This window comes from Parambassis ranga, unplaced genomic scaffold (genome assembly GCF_900634625.1).
Source record: "Parambassis ranga unplaced genomic scaffold, fParRan2.1 scaffold_119_arrow_ctg1, whole genome shotgun sequence".
Taxonomy (NCBI): domain Eukaryota; kingdom Metazoa; phylum Chordata; class Actinopteri; family Ambassidae; genus Parambassis; species Parambassis ranga.
The window spans coordinates 1-20884 of NW_021144698.1; the positions used below are offsets into that span (position 1 = coordinate 1).

The 20884-nt window shown below is 43.3% G+C and overlaps 2 protein-coding genes across 2 annotated transcripts; both read left to right on the forward strand.

The window, feature by feature from the left end:
* Positions 1-12873: 12873 nt before the first annotated feature.
* Positions 12874-16501, forward strand: LOC114429361 (zinc finger BED domain-containing protein 1-like). The gene is given in 3 exon segments (XM_028398236.1): positions 12874-12998; positions 14405-15540; positions 15543-16501. Coding segments are annotated over 2 exon segments (2046 nt in total). The 5' UTR covers positions 12874-12998; positions 14405-14453.
* Positions 12874-20645, forward strand: dhrsx (dehydrogenase/reductase (SDR family) X-linked). Its single transcript, XM_028398237.1, has 7 exons — positions 12874-12998; positions 18819-18926; positions 19000-19068; positions 19150-19251; positions 19335-19542; positions 19629-19836; positions 19917-20645. The coding sequence occupies exons 1-7, from the start codon at positions 12899-12901 to the stop codon at positions 20097-20099; spliced, it is 978 nt and encodes a 325-aa protein (XP_028254038.1). The 5' UTR covers positions 12874-12898; the 3' UTR covers positions 20100-20645.
* The last annotated feature ends 239 nt before the right edge of the window (positions 20646-20884 follow it).

Here is a 20884-nt window from a genome sequence, read left to right on the forward strand (position 1 = left end):
GAACTCGCTGTGTTTTATGCAGTACTACCCATATACTTTATGCAATGTGGACAAAATCTACACTACTGCTATGGACCCGAGTCTGAACAGATATATATGCTAATAGGATGATACGGTCATAGCGCCACCTACTGGTAGCAGGACAGTTTGGTTGTAAACATGTGTTTGTTGTACATTTCTGCAAATGAGAGGAAAAGAGAGCATAGGACAGGAGAGTATAGGAGACAAGAGCATAGGAGAGAAGACAGCAATAGCCCGTGGATCGCAAGGTCTGCGAGGGCCCGCAATGCTGCTTGCAGCTTTAATTTTTTTTTTTTTTCTTTCCCCCCCTTAGATCGCATTTTTGGGGGCCTTAACATGCCCAAAAAACTCACCAAACTTGGTAGAAAAATTCATTCGCCCTAAAAATTTTGAAATTTGCTGACTTTTGAAATGCACATAGAAAAATGGCTCTATAGCGCCCCCAACGCGTAGCCCCTCTGGCCAGTTTGACACAGGATTATGAAAATTGGCACACATATGTATCACCTCAACACGCACAAAAAAGTCTCTTGGACCCCCCCCTCCAAACCCAACAGGAAGTCCGCCATTTGAAGGTTTGTGGCCATTTTTGGCGATGTGTGACCCTGCTGCCAAACTTTTCACGCCTCGCATACTTCATAGAATTGAGCTGAAAGTCACCGTGTCCACTCAGGACACCATAGGGAATTGACGCATTCCAAAACTCTTACAAAAGTCTGACGGTGTGGCCGGGGCGTGGCCTCAAAGTTTGACCATTTCAGAGGAAACAGGAAGTCGCTATAACTTCTTCGTTTTCTGTCCGATCTGTACCAAATGTCACATGTATGATCAGAGTCTGACCCTAAACACATCTATACACCAATATTGAGGCTTTGACAGAGCGCCACCTACTGGCTACACAAAATGTTGTGTTTTCATAGGTTTTTCTGCCTGCCCCTGTGGCCTGTTTTGAGTAGGGTCACGAAAATTGGCACACATGTGTATCACCCCAAGATGCACAAAAAAGTCTCTTGGACCCCCCCTCCAAACCCAACAGGAAGTCCGCCATTTTGAAATTTCTGTTAATTTTTGGCGATTTGTGACCCTGCTGCAAAACTTTTCACGCCTCGCATACTTCATCCAAATGAGCTAAAACTCACTGTGTCCACTCAGGACACCATAGGGAATAGACGCATTCCAAAACTCTTACAAAAGTCTGACGGTGTGGCGGGGGCGTGGCCTCAAAGTTGACCATTCGCCATTACAAAGGAAGTCACTGTATTTATTGCCCTAATGCGTAGCCCCGCTGGCCAGTTTGACACAGGATCACAAGAATTAGCACACATGTGTATCACCCCAAGTCGCACAAAAAAGTCTCTTGGACCCCCCCTCCAAACCCAACAGGAAGTCCACCATTTTGACTTTTTTTTGTAATTTTTACCGTTTTCTGACCCTGCTATAAAACTTTTCGTGCCTCGCATACTTCATGCAATTCAACTGAAATTCACTGTGTCCACTCAGGACACCATAGGGAATAGACGCATTCCAAAACTCTTTCAAAAGTATTACCGTGTGGTGGGGGAGTGGCCTCAAAGTTGACCATTCGCCATTACAAAGGAACTCGCTGTGTTTTATGCAGTACTACCCATATACTTTATGCAATGTGGACAAAATCTTACAGTACTGCCATGGAGCCGAGTCTAAACAGATATATATGCTAATAGGATGATACGGTCATAGCGCCACCTACTGGTAGCAGGAAAGTTTGGTTGTAAACATGTGTTTGTTGTATATCTGTGGAAATGAGAGGAGGAGAGCATAGCACAGGAGAGTATAGGAGACGAGAGCATAGGAGAGAAGACTGCGATGACCCCGCGGATCGCCAGGTGCGCGAGGGCCCGCAATGCTGCTTGCAGCTTTAATTTTTAGGGCCCGAGCACCGAATGGTGCAAGAGCCCTATTGAAACCCTTAGGATTATTATTTTTTTTCTTTCCCCCCCTTTGATCGCCTTTTTGGGGGCCTTAACATGCCCAAAAACTCACCAAACTTGGTAGAAAAATTCATTCGCCCGAAAAATTTTGAAATTTGCTGACTTTTGAAATGCACATATAAAAATGGCTCTATAGCGCCCCCAACGCGTAGCCCCTCTGGCCGGTTTGACACAGGATTATGAAAATTGGCACACACATGTATCACCTCAAGACGCACAAAAAAGTCTCTTGGACCCCCCCTCCGAACCCAACAGGAAGTCCGCCATTTGAAGGTTTGTGGCCATTTTTGGCGATGTGTGACCCTGCTGCCAAACTTTTCACGCCTCGCATACTTCATCGGATTGAGCTGAAATTCGCCGTGTCCACTCAGGACACCATAGGGAATAGACGCATTCCAAAACTCTTACAAAAGTCTGACGGTGTGGCCGGGGCGTGGCCTCAAAGTTTGACCATTTCTGAGGACACAGAAAGTCTCTATAACTTCTTCGTTTTCTTTCCGATCTGTACGAAATGTCACATGTATGATCAGAGTCTGACCCTAAACACATCTATACAACAATATTGAGGCTTTGACAGATCGCCACCTAATGGCTACACAAAATGTTGTGTTTTCATAGGTTTTTCTGCCTGCCCCTGTGGCCTGTTTTGAGTAGGGTCACCAAAATTGGCACACATGTTTATCACCCCAAGATGCACAAAAAAGTCTCTTGGACCCCCCTCCAAACCCAACAGGAAGTCCGCCATTTTTAAATTTCTGTTAATTTTTGGCGATTTGTGACCCTGCTGCAAAACTTTTCACACCTCGCATACTTCATCCAATCAAGCTGAAAATCACTGTGTCCACTCAGGACACCATAGGGAATAGACGCATTCCAAAACTCTTACAAAAGTCTGACGGTGGGGTGGGGGCGTGGCCTCAAAGTTGACCATTCGCCATTACAAAGGAACTCCATGTATTTTTTGCCCTAACGCATAGCCCCGCTGGCCAGTTTGACACAGGATCATGAAAATTAGCACACATGTGTATCACCCCAAGACGCACAAAAAAGTCTCTTGGACCCCCCCTCCAAACCCAACAGGAAGTCCGCCATTTTGACTTTTGTGGCCACTTTTTGCCTATTTGTGACCCTGCTTCAAAACTTTTCACGCCTCACATACTTCATGCAATTGAGCTGAAATTCACTGTGTCCACTCAGGACACCATAGGGAATAGACGCATTCCAAAACTCTTTCAAAAGTATTAACGTGTGGCGGGGGAGTGGCCTCAAAGTTGACCATTCGCCATTACAAAGGAACTCGCTGTGTTTTATGCAGTGCCACCCATATACTTTATGCAATGTGGCCAAAATCTTACAGTACTGCTATGGACCCAAGTCTGAACAGTTATATATGCTAATAGGATGATACGGTCATAGCGCCACCTACTGCTAACAGGAAAGATTGGTTGTAAACATGTGTTCGTTGTATATTTGTGGAAATGACAGGAGGAGAGCATAGGACAGGAGAGTATAGGAGACGAGAGCATAGGAGAGAAGACTGCGATGACCCCGCGGATCGCAAGGTGCGCGAGGGCCCGCAATGCTGCTTGCAGCTTTAATTTTTTTTTTTTTTCCCCCTCCGAGATCGCATTTTTGGAGGCCTTAACATGCCCAAAAACTCACCAAACTTGGTAGAAAAATTCATTCGCCCGAAAAATTTTGAAATTTGCTGACTTTTGAAATGCACATATAAAAATGGCTCTATAGCGCCCCCAACGCGTAGCCCCTCTGGCCGGTTTGACACAGGATTATGAAAATTGGCACACATATGTATCACCTCAAGACGCACAAAAAAGTCTCTTGGACCCCCCCTCCAAACCCAACAGGAAGTCCGCCATTTGAAGGTTTGTGGCCATTTTTGGCGATGTGTGACCCTGCTGCCAAACTTTTCACGCCTCGCATACTTCAACGGATTGAGCTGAAATTCGCCGTGTCCACTCAGGACACCATAGGGAATAGACGCATTCCAAAACTCTTACAAAAGTCTGACGGTGTGGCCGGGGCGTGGCCTCAAAGTTTGACCATTTCTGAGGACACAGAAAGTCTCTATAACTTCTTCGTTTTCTGTCCGATCTGTACGAAATGTCACATGTATGATCAGAGTCTGACCCTAAACACATCTATACAACAATATTGAGGCTTTGACAGAGCGCCACCTACTGGCTACACAAAATGTTGTGTTTTCATAGGTTTTTCTGCCTGCCCCCCTTGCCTGTTTTGAGTAGGATCATGAAAATTGGTACACATGTGTGTCACCCCAAGATGCACAAAAAAGTCTCTTGGACCCCCCCTCCAAACCCAACAGGAAGTCCGCAATTTTGAAATTTCTGTTAATTTTTGGCGATTTGTGACCCTCCTACAAAACTTTTCACGCCTCGCATACTTCATCCAAATGAGCTAAAACTCACTGTGTCCACTCAGGACACCATAGGGAATAGACGCATTCAAAAACTCTTACAAAAGTCTGACGGTGTGGCGGGGGCGTGGCCTCAAAGTTGACCATTCGCCATTACAAAGGAACTCACTGTATTTTTTGCCCTAATGCGTAGCCCCGCTGGCCAGTTTGACACAGGATCATGAGAATTAGCACACATGTGTATCACCCCAAGACGCACAAAAAAGTCTCTTGGACCCCCCCTCCAAACCCAACAGGAAGTCCACCATTTTGATTTTTTTTTGTAATTTTTACCGTTTTCTGACCCTGCTATAAAACTTTTCATGCCTCACATACTTCATGCAATTGAGCTGAAATTCACTGTGTCCACTCAGGACACCATAGGGAATAGACGCATTCCAAACTCTTTCAAAAGTATTACCGTGTGGTGGGGGAGTGGCCTCAAAGTTGACCATTCGCCATTACAAAGGAACTCGCTGTGTTTTATGCAGTACTACCCATATACTTTATGCAATGTGGACAAAATCTTACAGTACTGCCATGGAGCCGAGTCTAAACAGATATATATGCTAATAGGATGATACGGTCATAGCGCCACCTACTGGTAGCAGGAAAGTTTGGTTGTAAACATGTGTTTGTTGTATATCTGTGGAAATGAGAGGAGGAGAGCATAGCACAGGAGAGTATAGGAGACGAGAGCATAGGAGAGAAGACTGCGATGACCCCGCAGATTGCAAGGTGCGCGAGGGCCCGCAATGCTGCTTGCAGCTTTAATTTTTTTTTTTTTTTTCCCCCTCCGAGATCGCATTTTTGGAGGCCTTAACATGCCCAAAAACTCACCAAACTTGGTAGAAAAATTCATTCGCCCGAAAAATTTTGAAATTTGCTGACTTTTGAAATGCACATAGAAAAATGGCTCTATAGCGCCCCCAACGCGTAGCCCCTCTGGCCGGTTTGACACAGGATTATGAAAATTGGCACACATATGTATCACCTCAAGACGCACAAAAAAGTCTCTTGGACCCCCCCTCCAAACCCAACAGGAAGTCCGCCATTTGAAGGTTTGTGGCCATTTTTGGCGATGTGTGACCCTGCTGCCAAACTTTTCACGCCTCGCATACTTCAACGGATTGAGCTGAAATTCGCCGTGTCCACTCAGGACACCATAGGGAATAGACGCATTCCAAAACTCTTACAAAAGTCTGACGGTGTGGCCGGGGCGTGGCCTCAAAGTTTGACCATTTCTGAGGACACAGAAAGTCTCTATAACTTCTTCGTTTTCTGTCCGATCTGTACGAAATGTCACATGTATGATCAGAGTCTGACCCTAAACACATCTATACAACAATATTGAGGCTTTGACAGAGCGCCACCTACTGGCTACACAAAATGTTGTGTTTTCATAGGTTTTTCTGCCTGCCCCCCTGGCCTGTTATGAGTAGGGTCATGAAAATTGGTACACATGTGTATCACCCCAAGATGCACAAAAAAGTCTCTTGGACCCCCCCTCCAAACCCAACAGGAAGTCCGCAATTTTGAAATTTCTGTTAATTTTTGGCGATTTGTGACCCTCCTACAAAACTTTTCATACCTCGCATACTTCATCCAAATGAGCTAAAACTCACTGTGTCCACTCAGGACACCATAGGGAATAGACGCATTCAAAAACTCTTACAAAAGTCTGACGGTGTGGCGGGGGCGTGGCCTCAAAGTTGACCATTCGCCATTACAAAGGAACTCACTGTATTTATTGCCCTAACGCGTAGCCCCGCTGGCCAGTTTGACACAGGATCATGAAAATTAGCACACAGGTGTATCACCCCAAGACGCACAAAAAAGTCTCTTGGACCCCCGCTCCAAACCCAACAGGAAGTCCGCCATTTTGACTTTTCTGGCCATTTTTTGCCTATTTGTGACCCTGCTTCAAAACTTTTCACGCCTCGCATACTTCATGCAATTGAGCTGAAAATCACTGTGTCCACTCAGGACACCATAGGGAATAGACGCATTCCAAAACTCTTTCAAAAGTATTACCGTGTGGTGGGGGCGTGGCCTCACATTTGACCATTCGCCATTACAAAGGAACTTGCTCTATTCTATGTAGTACTACCCATATACTTCATGCAATGTGGACAAAATCTTACACTACTGCTATGGACCCGAGTCTGAACAGATATATATGCTAATAGGATGATACGGTCATAGCGCCACCTACTGGTAGCAGGAAAGTTTGGTTGTAAACATGTGTTTGTTGTATATCTGTGGAAATGAGAGGAGGAGGACAGCATAGCACAGGACAGTATAGGAGACGAGAGCATAGGAGAGAAGACTGCGATGACCCTGCGGATCGCAAGGTGCGCGAGGGCCCGCAATGCTGCTTGCAGCTTTAATTTTTTTTCTTTCCCCCCCTTAGATCGCATTTTTGGGGGCCTTAACATGCCCAAAAACTCACCAAACTTGGTAGAAAAATTCATTCGCCCAAAAAATTTTGAAATTTGCTGACATTTGAAACGCACATAGGAAAATGACTCTATAGCGCCCCCAATGCGTAGCCCCTCTGGCCAGTTTGACACAGGATTATGAAAATTGGCACACATATGTATCACCTCAAGACGCACAAAAAACTCTCTTGGACCCCCCCTCCAAACCCAACAGGAAGTCCGCCATTTTGAAATTTCTGTTAATTTTTGGCGATTTGTGACCCTGCTACAAAACTTTTCACGCCTCGCATACTTCATCCAATTGAGCTAAAACTCACTGTGTCCACTCAGGACACCATAGGGAATAGACGCATTCCAAAACTCTTACAAAAGTCTTACGGTGTGGTGGGGGCGTGGCCTCAAAGTTGACCATTCGCCATTACAAAGGAACTCCCTGTATTTTTTGCCCTAATGTGTAGCCCCGCTGGCCAGTTTGACACAGGTTCATGAAAATTAGCACACATGTGTATCACTCCAAGACGCACAAAAAAGTCTCTTGGACCCCCCCTCCAAACCCAACAGGAAGTCCGCCATTTTGACTTTTGTGGCCATTTTTTGCCCATTTGTGACCCTGCTTCAAAACTTTTCACGCCTCACATACTTCATGCAATTGAGCTGAAATTCACTGTGTCCACTCAGGACACCATAGGGAATAGACGCATTCCAAAACTCTTTCAAAAGTATTACCGTGTGGCGGGGGAGTGGCCTCAAAGTTGACCATTCGCCATTACAAAGGAACTCACTGTGTTTTATGCAGTACTACCCATATACTTTATGCAATGTGGACAAAATCTTACACTACTGCTATGGACCTGAGTCTGAACAGATATATATGCTAAACGGTCATAGCGCCACCTACTGGTAACAGGAAAGTTTGGTTGTAAACATGTGTTTATTGTATATCTGTGGAAATGAGAGGAGGAGAGCATAGGACAGGAGAGTATACGAGACGAGAGCATAGGAGAGAAGACTGCGATGACCCCGTGGATCGCAAGGTGCGCGAGGGCCCGCAATGCTGCTTGCAGCTTTAATTTTTCGTTTTTTTTTTCTTTCCCCCCTGAGATCGCATTTTTGGGGGCCTTAACATGCCCCAAAACTCACCAAACTTGGTAGAAAAATTCATTTGCCTGAAAAATTGCCTGAGTTTTGAAAAGCACATGGAAAAATGGCTCTATAGCGCCCCCTAACGCATAGCCCCTCTGCCCGGTTTGACACAATTTTATGAAAATTGGCACACATATGTCTCACCTCAAGACACACAAAAAAGTCTCTTGGACCCCCCCTCCAAACCCAACAGGAAGTCCGCCATTTTAACGTTTGCGGCCATTTTTGGCGATTTGTGACCCTGCTACAAAACTTTTCACGCCTCGCATACTTCATCCAATTGAGCTAAAACTCACTGTGTCCACTCAGGACACCATAGGGAATAGACGCATTCCAAAACTCTTACAAAAGTCTTACGGTGTGGCAGGGGCGTGGCCTCAAAGTTGCCCATTCGCCAGTACAAAGGAACTCGCTGTATTTTCTGCAGTACCACCAACATACTTCATCCAATGTGGACAATATCTTATAGTACTGCTATGGACCCGAGTCTGAAAAGATATATATGCTAATAGGATTATATTGTCACAGTGCCACCTACTGGCAACAGGAACTATGTCTTGTAAATGTGTAAATGTGAGACGAGAGCATAGGAGAGGGGATTACGTTAACCACACGGATCGCAAGGTCTGCGAGGGCCTGCAATGCTGCTTGCAGCTTTAATTTCTAATTATTTCCACACTGTTGACTAAACAACAGGACAGACACACTCTCTTTTAAAGGTCCAGTAGTGTTGCTGTGGAAGTAAACAATGAGGGCGTTGACTTGGAACATAGAGAACAGCTGAGTTAGCTGTAGTGAAGACAATATAACAAAGGAAAAAACCGACCTGCATTCTCTTTATGACTAATATTACTAAGTGCCATAATATCACTTTTATATGGTTATGTGTGACTACAGAAAAGTTAACTCACCACTGCCAAGGTCGAGCCCTGTTTGCAGAAAACACATAATCAGAACAATATATGATCACTCTCTAACCAGGTGGTTGCCATAGCAACATTGATGCGCTTCCGTGTATCATCCCCCATAGACTAATACAAACTTATGGCCACATGTGATGCACCATGTATTTCTAGGTATGTACTTACATGTCATGTTCCTTGTTAAAGTCCCAGTGACGAGGCAGAAAGGTTCCGAGGTTGTTTTTATCTTTGTGCTATGTTCTCATCTGTGTTTTGTGGCCACTCTGAGAGGGCGTTCCGGGCTGTTAGCCATGAAATTATGCTCAGTTTAAACTTGTGTGCCACCTAGTGGTTGATGATGATGATGGTGGTGATGATGATGATTTCATACCAAAGACACCAATTTTAAGATTATTATGTTTATTGATAGACAGTATCCTCCACCTGGTAGTTTTATATTTATATATATATATTCATATTGTTACACCCTAGCTTATATTTTTAGCATCTAGAGAAGAGACAGTGTAAACGGTTAATATATGAGTGATCAGGAGGAAGGATCGGTGACATCAGACGTGGTCAGGTGGCTGTCATCTAAAAACAAGCAAGGTTGAGTCAGTATGGTGTTGGCAAATAAAAAAATGTGTTGGACAAAAAAAGAGTTTTCACTTTCGTCCCACAGGAACTGAAGATTTCTGAGCTAGCAGCTGCATTAGGAGGCGGAGCTGCTGGTCCTGGTTCTCGATGACGGTGTGGAGTTTTTGCGCCACATTTCCCTGGCAATCTAAAGAACAGATGTTTTGTCTGTGCATGTGGATGCAACGTCGGGTTGAAACTACGTTTCATTTGTGCCGTTCATTTCAATCACAGTTAGCATTGGTTGCTAGCATTGGCTAGTGGACTCACCTCCTCCTCCATTGGGATTGTCAGTGGATTTTACAGCTGTGGGAACAAATCAGATGTCACACAGTTGGAAGTAATATATTAGCATATTAGCATTAGCATGTGATGCAGAGAAGTAGATCAAAATTCAGTTGTGATAAAATCATGTGTTAAAAGTCACACCATCGATGTCGGTGATGAATTATTTCATTATTTTTGAAATATGTATGGATAAATATGGTGCATATGGGCTAAAAATGGCCTTCAATATCCAGCTGTAGCTTTTTAAGATTAAGCAAACAGCTGCAATCACGCTGTCATTTCTCCATCAATCGTAGTCTTGACAACGATCCAGCTGGCAGACACCAGTATCTACCGCATACCTGGATGTGGAAATGTTCCTACACGTAGCACAGTTAGCACAAAGTCAACAAGTTCATGGCTAATTATACATAAAAAAACAGTCAGGTAATGACATGTCTGATGCTTTTACCTGGACGGAGAGCATCCTCCAAGTTGAACTGAAGGTCATCTGTGAGGGGAAAAGGTTCAAATTAGTAAATGTAGGGTTAACTGTAACTAGCATAATGTTAAAAAGGGGTGTACTCACTGCCAGGGGGGTTGGAAGGTTTGTTATCTGTACAATATAATAAAAAATGTGACTTCATTCCATTTAAATTGAGCAATATTATTCACCCGGACAAAGAGGCATGGACTAGAGTGCGATTTTAGGACTCACTTCCACTGGTGGTTGTAGGTGGTGTGGATCCTGCGGCAGACGGAGATGTAAACTGTTAGCATCTTCCAATTATCAATCAATAGTTCCAATCAACTAACTAGCCTGGCCCTATATATTAATATTTATCATTGAACTTTTGCTAATAGCATAGACTTTATATAAATATGGATGACATGAAGGCCCACAAGCTATGCAGAAGTTATGGGAAGATTGGTGCTGCACCTAATCTGGTTCCCTGCACACATGTTTGGCCCTAGGGCCCCCTTTCTGCCATAAAAGTCCAGGGAAATGTGCTAAAACTAAACAAAGTCACTCACCTTTGCCACGAAGAGTATCAAAGATGTTGATCCCTGGAAGAGATTACACACATTTAGAGGACACAACTTTCGAACACTAAGATTTTGCTGATTCAATCTAAATAGGAAGTGCCTGACACTCACTGCTGAAGCGCTTTTGTCGGTTAGCGGGCTTCTCCTGAGGGTTCTCTGTGCACGTAAACACAAGAGAATAGCAATATAATCCCAGATTATCATCTTTTCTATCAAATTATGCATAAACATTAAATAATTTGCACACTTTACATCATCATAGTCAGATAGGTTTAACAGGGTGTCATCTGCAAAGAGGTTGATTGGAAAATGTCATTAAATGGTTAAATTAGGTGTTTTTTGTGATGCTAAGCTAGTTAAACAGTGTGAAGTTTTTAGCATGGCGTGTCAAGAAAAGGTGAGTGGCACCAGGAATGTTGCAAGACTAACCGCTTGTTGGCTAACATGACAGCTCATTTCTCAACAAGACAGCTGGGTGTGTTGTTGCTAAGCAACATCAAGCCTAATAATGCAGTCTGATTTTCTCAGCCTCTGCACCGACGTGTCTGTGCAAGCTCTTTAATCGATATAATTACAGCACATAATAATTTTTTCCAACAAATATGGATCCACCGGGTCTGGATTTGATGAGGCCACTCACCATCAGTGAAAAGATCATACAAGTCAAATCCTGCATTAGGAAGACACAACAGTAAGTCTATTAAAAGACACACAACTGTCCTTTGTGTACAATTATTGATGCCTTTATCCGAACCACGGCATGCTAAACTTGCATGCACTCTGCATGCTTTTATATATCCCACATGCAATATCTCCTCGTGCATAATAAACAAGCATATGGACGCTTGCCTAGAATATCTGTCAGCCAATACTGCAGGAAACCTAAGAATAAGGAAGCACTTACACATTTATACTGACTTTTGTATGAAAGAAACGATGTTTAAGATAAGATAAGAGCCAAGGTGTTTAAATGGAGTGAGAGGACTCACCTCCTGAGGTGGGACTTGCCGGTTTGGGAGCTGAGAAAAGATATTTGATAGTAATATCAACACTGAGCCCAGGGGGAGAACCCACAAGTACGTGTCATGCTTACCATCATTATCAAAGAGTTCATCCAGGTCAAATCCTGCATAAGGAAGACAGGAAATTAACTATATGTAAATTATTAGTAATAAAATCATTAGATTCAAATCTGGCATTGCACATACCTTTGGCTGTCACTGCAGCCAGGACCAGGAAGAATGCAACCTTAAGAGCGAACCTCATGTTTGACTGTATAGCCTCTGACAGACAGACAGCAGCGATAGCAGACATGCATTGATACAGTGCTTTTAAAGAGCGGGCTGGGTGTGTCTGCGGCTCTGTTACAACAGGTATATTGTGAAAAATGCTCCCGACAACCCCGTCAAAAAAAAAACAGTGATTATTGAACAATCACAATCACAAAGAACAATTAGTGGTTAAAGTGAGTCATATGAGTAATGACTTATCAGAAGGGGGGGCTCCCTGTGGTTGCACAAGTTGGCACCATCTGTTTGCATTAACCCCTTTAGATTGTTCTAAATATTTCAAAAAAACAAAAAAAAACAAGCTGTTACAGTGCCCACACATGGCCTATTGTTATGTTTTTATGATTGAAAAATAAAACTAAATAAATAAATAAATAACAGGGGCCAAATTAGACAGAGATTATCAATATTCCTATAAAACAAAATAAAATAATATTAATAGCATCCCTAACACCATGGTAATCAATCCATGTCAGCAATAAAATAAAATAAAATAAATAGCATCCTTAACACCATAATATTCAATGTGTCTGTGTAACAGCAAACATGACCAATCTGTGATGTCACAGAGTCATGTGATGCTTCCCAATATTAGTCAATATTTTCTGGCTTCGAATTAATTGTATTCTATTATATTATGTTCGTCTTGTGACGCCATTTCCCTGAGGGCGGAACCATATACAAGCGTGCGGCGGCTTCGACCCGGACTCATTAGCGCAAACACCGGGACTCGGAAGCTAGCAGAAGGATGTGGCTGCTGTCAGTGTTGCTGCCTCTGCTGAAGCTTTATTTATGCGGGGTTAAAGTTCTTCTGTACCAAATGTTCAACAAGTCTTTTACGCTGCCAGGTCAGGTAACATTTTATCTAAAAAATGTATCTTTATGCTGTTTTGTCGTCTTTTAAATGTGGTGTTTCCAACGACAACAACATGTCTCGGTTCAATACTAGACTCCATTAGAAATATGGGTATTTTTAGCAACGTCGTTTATTGACGAATTTATAACAATTAAAAACAAAAATTGGGTGTTAATTAGAAGTGTTTTTATACCAAGTCATTCGAGCTGTAGTGCATATGAAACGCAGGTCACAAAATTAGTTTTAAGGAAAAATGATTAATGGCTATGCATCATAACAGTGTCAACAAACACAGTTTGACAGCTCTGAAACGTAATTGAATGTTCTGTGATGATGTCAGAGGATTGCATGTTTATATATATATATATAAACATGCAATCCTCTGACATCATCACATACATACATATATATGAATAGTAAGTTTAACATCACGACATTCCATTAAGTAATGTAGGCAACTTTAAATTTGGAAAAATCACAATGGAATTTGGTCTGAAGTATGAATGCACCTGTGTACTGAAGGATGTTTACTTGCTAGATTATATATATTTTTAGGTAATATTAGGTGCTGATTTAACAGCATAATTGACTGTGACTATTTTTTATAAAATTTTGTATGATTTATGTTGTTGATATTTCAGCTGAATGAATGCTAAAGCATGTGATGACGAAGATAGGGATTACTAATACAATACACAAAGGGGGTAGTGTTTATGCAGATAAAGATTTGTGGTTTAGACTATAATCTTACTAAGAATGTGCTCTGATTAATATCTAAAGGGGATTTCCTAGATTCTTGGGCTGTAGTTTGACTTGTGAATATTTTTTGCAGCTTGACTTGTGTGGTTTTTGAGCATTGGTTATGGTATTGATAATAAGGCAGCTGATTTCCTGTGTGTTTAATTAAATTAGCCCAAGATACAACATGTGATTAGTTAAATCATTTTGTAAATGTATACCATTCTCAGTTATGTGGCTGCAGTCATTTAGCTTAGCCTAGCATAGCTACATATGCTGGGATCAACCATTTTAATACTTTCTGTTAGCGTTGTCATTATATTTTGGAAAATGTGGTGGATTAAAAATTAGCATTTCTTTGCAGAAATATAAATATTTGAGGCTGGCAGATGTACAGTACACATATTTACACAATAGTTGTTATTTATTTAACATGGGGTGTATATATAACACATATATAAGTTGATATATTGCATTAAAATGTTTCAGCTGCTGATTCTAGTAGATTCTCTAGCAGATTCTAGTCCATGGAATGCTTGGATCAGAGTATTTTTTTATTTTAAAGCCATTAAATGTGCATTTTATTTGCTTCTCCGGCGTGAATCTGGGCTAAGTTTGTGTGCCCGCATCCTCAAATGTGTATTTTGCTGTTCTTGTTAGGTTCTCAATAGGTGAAGGCATCCAGGTGGATTGTGTATCTGAAGAATCAATGGAGGGTAAAAGTTCAGGACCTTCGTGCGCTTCTCTCAATCTGGTTGCACATCCACGGGCGAAAAGCAAAGTCTGGAAGTACTTTGGCTTTGACACCGACGCAGATGGCTGCATATTGCACTGGAAAAGGATATACTGCCGCGTGTGCATGAGCCAAATTGCTTACTCCGGAAACACCTCCAATCTGTCGTACCACCTCGAAAAGAACCACCCCGTAGAATTCAGCGAGTTTGTGAAAAGCAACACGGATCAGATGCGCGAGGCGTTTGCCACGGCTTTCTCCAGGATAAAGACCGAGCCTACCGGTGTACACGCACCACCGCAATCCCAAGACCCAAACTTAAAACAGAGCTCAGACAACGAGAACAAACGACACAACGATCTGACGTTGGCTGTCGTCAACTTCATCTGCGAAGGGTTGTACCCAGTATCCATAGTTGAAGATTCTACTTTCAAGAACTTAATGAGCGTAGTTGACCCCAGATATCCTCTCCCCAACAAAAGCCATCTCAAAGTCAAACTGGTTCCTCAGATGTACTGCCGCGTCCGTGACATGGTTTTTAGTGAGCTCGTCGGAGTTGTGAACTGCGGCATCACTACAGATCTGTGGCAAAGCCAGACCCAGAATCGAACGTACATTTCTCTTTCTCTGCATTCAGTCAATTACAACAGTGCTGTTGGCTTCTCAATGACCAACAAGTGCCTTAAAACGTTTAAAGTTCAGGAGGAGAACACGGCAGAAAACATCACCAGAGCAATGTACGAAACCTTCATAGAATGGGGGATAACTCATAAAGTCAGCGGCGCAACCACAAATGGTTCCGTAGACATCATCAAAGCATGCTCTCTCCTGGAACTCTCCATGGAAATGCCTTGCCTGGGGCACACCATCAACCGCGCGACGGACGAAGCGTTCCAGCTGCCGCGGCTTGACAGCTTTTTGGGATGTTGCTGCAAACTTGTGGATCATTTGAGAGAACCGGCAATGTACGCGTGGAAAGAAAAACAGAAGCAGCACGGCCTCGCCCAGTCTGCGTTGATCACAGATATGGGCAGGTCTTGGTTGAGCACACTGGCGATGTTGCAAAGAAAGAGCAACAGGTTGCTATATCCGCGACCCTCGCAGAGGGTTCGAGCAGTCATCATTTGAGCTTCGATGGCCCAGACTGGGCTTTGCTGGATGGCGTAATTGACATCCTGATGCCATTTAAGGTTGTGGCAAACATGATCACTTCATGCAGGTATCCTACTATTAGCATGGTGAGACCTGTCCTGCACATGCTTTTGAACACCACTCTTAAAGTTAAAGAAGGGGATCTCAAAGAGATCAGCATGGCCAAAGAGGTCAAGTCCAAGGTGTTGTCGAGCACCTATTCACAAAATTCACCACCATCACAAGAGATCTCAACATTCCTCAACATTGCCACGTTCTTGGATCCTCGGTACAAGAAGCTGCCGTTCCTATCAATTCAGGAGCGCTCAAAAGTTGAAAATAACATAATCGAGGAATGCAAAACAATCCTAGAGAAGCAGTTCTCGGAGCGTCCATGCCTCGATGATTTTTCCGCGATGTCCGATGAGCCACCCAGCAAAAAGCAAGCCCCGCTAAGAGAATCTTCAGCCAGCCACGCGACCCACGACAACCCGCTGGCTGCCATATTTTGCCCGTCAGATACCGTCAACAGCCAGGAGGAGCTACACGCACAGGTGGTCGAGGAGCTAAGCAACTACAAGTCGCAGAGGGTTCTTGGATTAAACGAAGACCCTTTGCTTTGGTGGTCAAGCCACGTGCCTTTGTTCCCCACACTATTAAAAGTGCTCCAGAAGTACTGGTGCGTTCCGGCCACGAGCGTTCCTTGCCACAGGTTGTTCAGCTCGTCCGGTACCGTTCTATGCGGGAAGAGAAACCGCATAGCGCCAGCTCTAGTAGATCAGCAGGTCTTTTTGTATGAGAACTCATGCAGCTACTATGAGCCTGAACCCTGTGAGGATGATGTAGACAGTATGTGGGAAGACAACAGGAACCTGGGTCAGCCACTGGAGTGACTATGTTCATGAACAATTCTGATGACTTTATTAAAATGTGTATGATTTGTGTGGTCTGTCAAGAAAACAACATTAGGATGGACACTCCTCAACACCACTTAACATATTTCTGTTTGTTGACTTTGGTGTAACTAAGATCTGTTTTTTGCATGACAACTGGACTGCAGACATATTCAGTGGTGCATCCTAAGGGCAGTAGTGATCTTCTGGTATTCTCATACATGCGAACGAGTCCCTAAGACTTCTAGAGTGTCCTGAAGGGGATAGGTAGTTATTCAGAAACATAAACTAATAAGAAAATATTGGACATTAATAGGATGTGTATTTTTGTGTTATTAAAGGTAGGGTAGGAGATTTTGAAAACTCAGTGAGAGTCAGCCAGATTTCTAAAGTAAACACACGCCCCTTTCTCTCGGAGCTCACCCCGAAGCCGCGCCTCCCAATCACATGGACGCGCATTACCTGAAGAAGAGCTGTGGTCTGTGACTTCGGCCATTATGCACGTACCTCTCTGGTGCGCGCAGAGCAGGAGGAGAGTGGCAACCAGCCGATACTCCGCGCAGGGTCGTCCCGGAGGATTGGTAGATTTTTTTAGCATTTTATAGCTTTCACAGATGATTAATATTCTTCGTTTTAATGCGAAACTGCCAAACTAATTGGTTGCTATTGGATTGTAAAGAGAAGTTACACTAATTTAACAAAAAGTGCATCAGAATGAAATCTCCTACCCTACTTTTAATCTTATGTTGATAAGTAAGTCTTTTATTGTTGAAGTTGCTATAGCTGTATAAGCAGTATAAGGCAGACTTTTATTTTGATATGTTACATGATACATGTATATGTAATGCTGCAATATCTTTAATATAACTGCTAAAAAGATCCTGTTAGCCATGTTAAGTTTACTTTTATTGCTAGGCAATTTATACAATTATTAAAAGTCCCCTAGCATTGAAGTTGGGACTGTTATTGTGAAATGTTGGAGGCACATTTCACCGATCACGTAGAACAGGGGTCTCAAACTCACCTGGGGGCCGCTGGGGGCAGAGTCTGGGTGAGGCTGGGCCGCATCATGTATTCCACCAAAAACAAAGGGTTTCAAATATTCCAAAAAAGTCTGGTCCAGTCTTATCAATCTTTATTAATAACAGGTCAGAACATGAACAGTTCTTCAGAACATAGAACCTCAAAACCTGTTAGGTAATCATGTTCCAACCACATGACCAACTTGTCAACAAACACCACCAAAAGCTGTCAGATGCCTGAGCTATGGTAGCCCATAAGTGTTAAAACAATATAAAACGCACAGGACAAGCATCAGCAAGTAAGTGTGTGTGAGAAAAATGTGCAGGCTGCACCAACACTAAACTGTGATGTCAAGTGGGGGGCCACAAAATATCGGCCCGCGGGCCACAAGACCCCTAATGTAGAAAAACTTGCGAACATTGTTAATAGCATAAACAACAATTATATTGTGATCTGTGCTGTGGTCCTCACTATGACTTGTACAAAGTGGATATGTTTTTGCATTTTGTAAGCAGTGGATAGGATTTTAAAAGGGCATGTTCTGCGTATGCTTCACTGTATGGTGGCAAAAATAATGTCTTATAGAATAGAATAGAATAGAATAGAAATACTTTATTCATCTCAAGCTGGGAAATTTCACTGTTGCAGCAGCCAAATACAGTCACTCAAGCATACCAAAAAAATAACAAATATACCTCTAACGGTAAAAATTAACAGTATAAACATTATTTACAGCAAGATAAATATAAACACAGGTGCAGAAGCAAAAATGTGCAATTTGTAATGCAAGTACTTGTACTCCTCTACCATCTCCACATCCTTACCCAGGATGCAAAGGGGGTTCGATGCTGTTCCCTTCTTTCTGAAGTCAATCGCTATCTCTCTGGTCTTGTCTACATTAAGCAGCAGGTGATTCCCTCCAGCCCACTCCACAAATCTGTCCACCAACCTCCTGTACTCCTCCTCCCGTCCACCACTTGTGCCTGTCTGTCAGGCCACAGGTCTTCTTAATAAATTGAATTTTTCATCATCATCAAGGTGGTTGTTGTGTAAATATGTGTATTGCTGACTTTAAACAAAATGAGATTTTTGATGCCTTAATGAAGCAGTTGTACTAAAATAAGGTAACAGAGGCCAACAGTGGACATGGACCCCATCTCCGGGGTGAGGGTCCGTGGACTTTTGTTTCATGTCTGGCTATTTTGGGTCATATTCATGCAAAAATGTAGAAAATTATTTGGTTAATCAGTTTAAATGAATGTTCTCATAAGGTCTAATTTCTCCTCCTACACAGTCTTACCCAAGCAAAAAGGAAGGGTTGCCATTGTGACCGGGGGCACCAGAGGAATGGGTTATGAGACTGCAAGACACCTGGCAAACCTCGGCATGCATGTTGTCCTAGGTAGGCTGTTATCCAATCACATGCCTTAATTCATGCAGCCCAAATCAATCTCTGTGATCTTCTTCAAATCCAGTTGGGAACGAGAAAGAAGAAGGTGCAGCGGCCGTCAAGAGGATTCGCGAGGAGGGGGCTGAAGGGAAAGGTAACCAGGTCCACCTGTGACCGCGTTGCTGCCGAAACACAAATTAAAAGCCGATCTTTCTGTATTTACACTCTCCCGCAGCTGAGTTTGTCTTCGTGGACTTGACCTCCATGAAATCAGTGCGGCAGTTTGCGCAGCAGTTCAAGGAGCGAGGCCTACCCCTCCACATTCTAGTAAACAACGGTAAGCTGCGCAAAGAGGTGTGCTAGTGTTACAGCTGTGAATGGTGGTCACAAGCCAGATCTGGCGTCTTCCCTCTCATGCAGCCGGCACCATGTTGGTTCCTGAAAGGCAGACGGAGGACGGCTTTGAGCTGCACTTGGGCCTCAACTACCTCAGCCACTTCCTGCTGACCAACCTGCTCCTGGACGTGTTGAAGAGGTCAGGAAGACCAGGCTCCTGCGCCAGGATCGTCAACATGTCCTCTGCCACGCACTATGCTGGAGTTGTACACATGAAGGACTTAAACAGGAGGTAGTTGTACGTGTCCCCCAAAGTGGATCACGTCTAGAAAATGTTGTGTTAACTGAACCGATCTGATCCTCCTCTCCTCACTCCAGGAGCTGCTACAGTTCCCACGGTGCCTACTCCCAAAGCAAACTGGCTCTGGTGCTCTTCACGTACCACCTGCAGGAGCAGTTGACGGCCGGCGGCTACTCCGTGACGGCAAACGCCGTGGACCCCGGGATGGTGGACACAGCGCTGTACGATAACTTGTGGAGCCTAGCACAGATGCTGAAGAAACCTGTGGCCAAAGTCCTGTTCAGGGTACATGCAAACATGAATGTCAAGATAAAAAATGTGATTTTTTTTTTTAAGTGTCATCACGTGACCCATGTCTTCCGCAGACTCCAGCGGAGGGAGCCTCCATAGCCATCTATGCCGCAGCTGCCCCCGACATGGAGGGTGTGGGGGGATGCTACCTGTACAACGGCCAAAAAAGGCAGTCCTCTGAACTGTCCTACGACTCGGAGCTGCAGGCGGATATGTGGAAAAAGAGCTGCCAACTGGTCGGTCTCCAGCATGCCTGACACATCCTGCAGGCACAGGAAAAATGATGCTGCCTCACTTTATTTTGCTCGAAATATCTAGAATGATAATAAAACCACTTCTGCTCAGGTAGGTTGACAGATTTAAGGCGCCAAAGACCAATGGTATGTATGAGATGAGAAAACACTGGGCCAAATATGTATCAATGTATAAGTGCCTTAGCAGCGCTGATTTATGCCTATAAACATATTACAGTATTGTGATTATTTTTCCATATATTGTGTTTATCAATTTTAAAGGAAAATCAACTGAATTTTGCACAAATGTTCAAAGCAATATGATAGAGCGTCTTGATGTATTCAGTGTTAACATGAAGTAGTATGCATTTCCTGAGTGCCTGTTTTGTGCTTATAGAGACACAGGGACCAGCTGATTGAAGACATGCTGTAAACCAGACAATGTGAATGATTTGAATATATTGCACACACTGTGAATGATACAGACAGTAATAATACTTGATTGCAAACTACTGTGGCAATAGCACATTTCTTCATATTAAAGAGAAAGCTCTTTATTGCTGACTGTTAGTACTTGTCTCTGGATTATTATTTATTGTTTTAAAATATATGCATGTGTGTTATGTCAAGGAAGAAAGATAAACTATTGCAATTCCAACATATGACCACCAGAGGGAAGCAGAGCAATGTGAGGTGAAAGGTGAGCTGAGAAGGAATGGCTGAAAGAATGGTTCAGAGGGTTAAGTGTGTGGTGTGTTGTTCTGTGGGACTGGGTTCAAGGCTCACTGAGAGGAGGTCCAAATACCTGG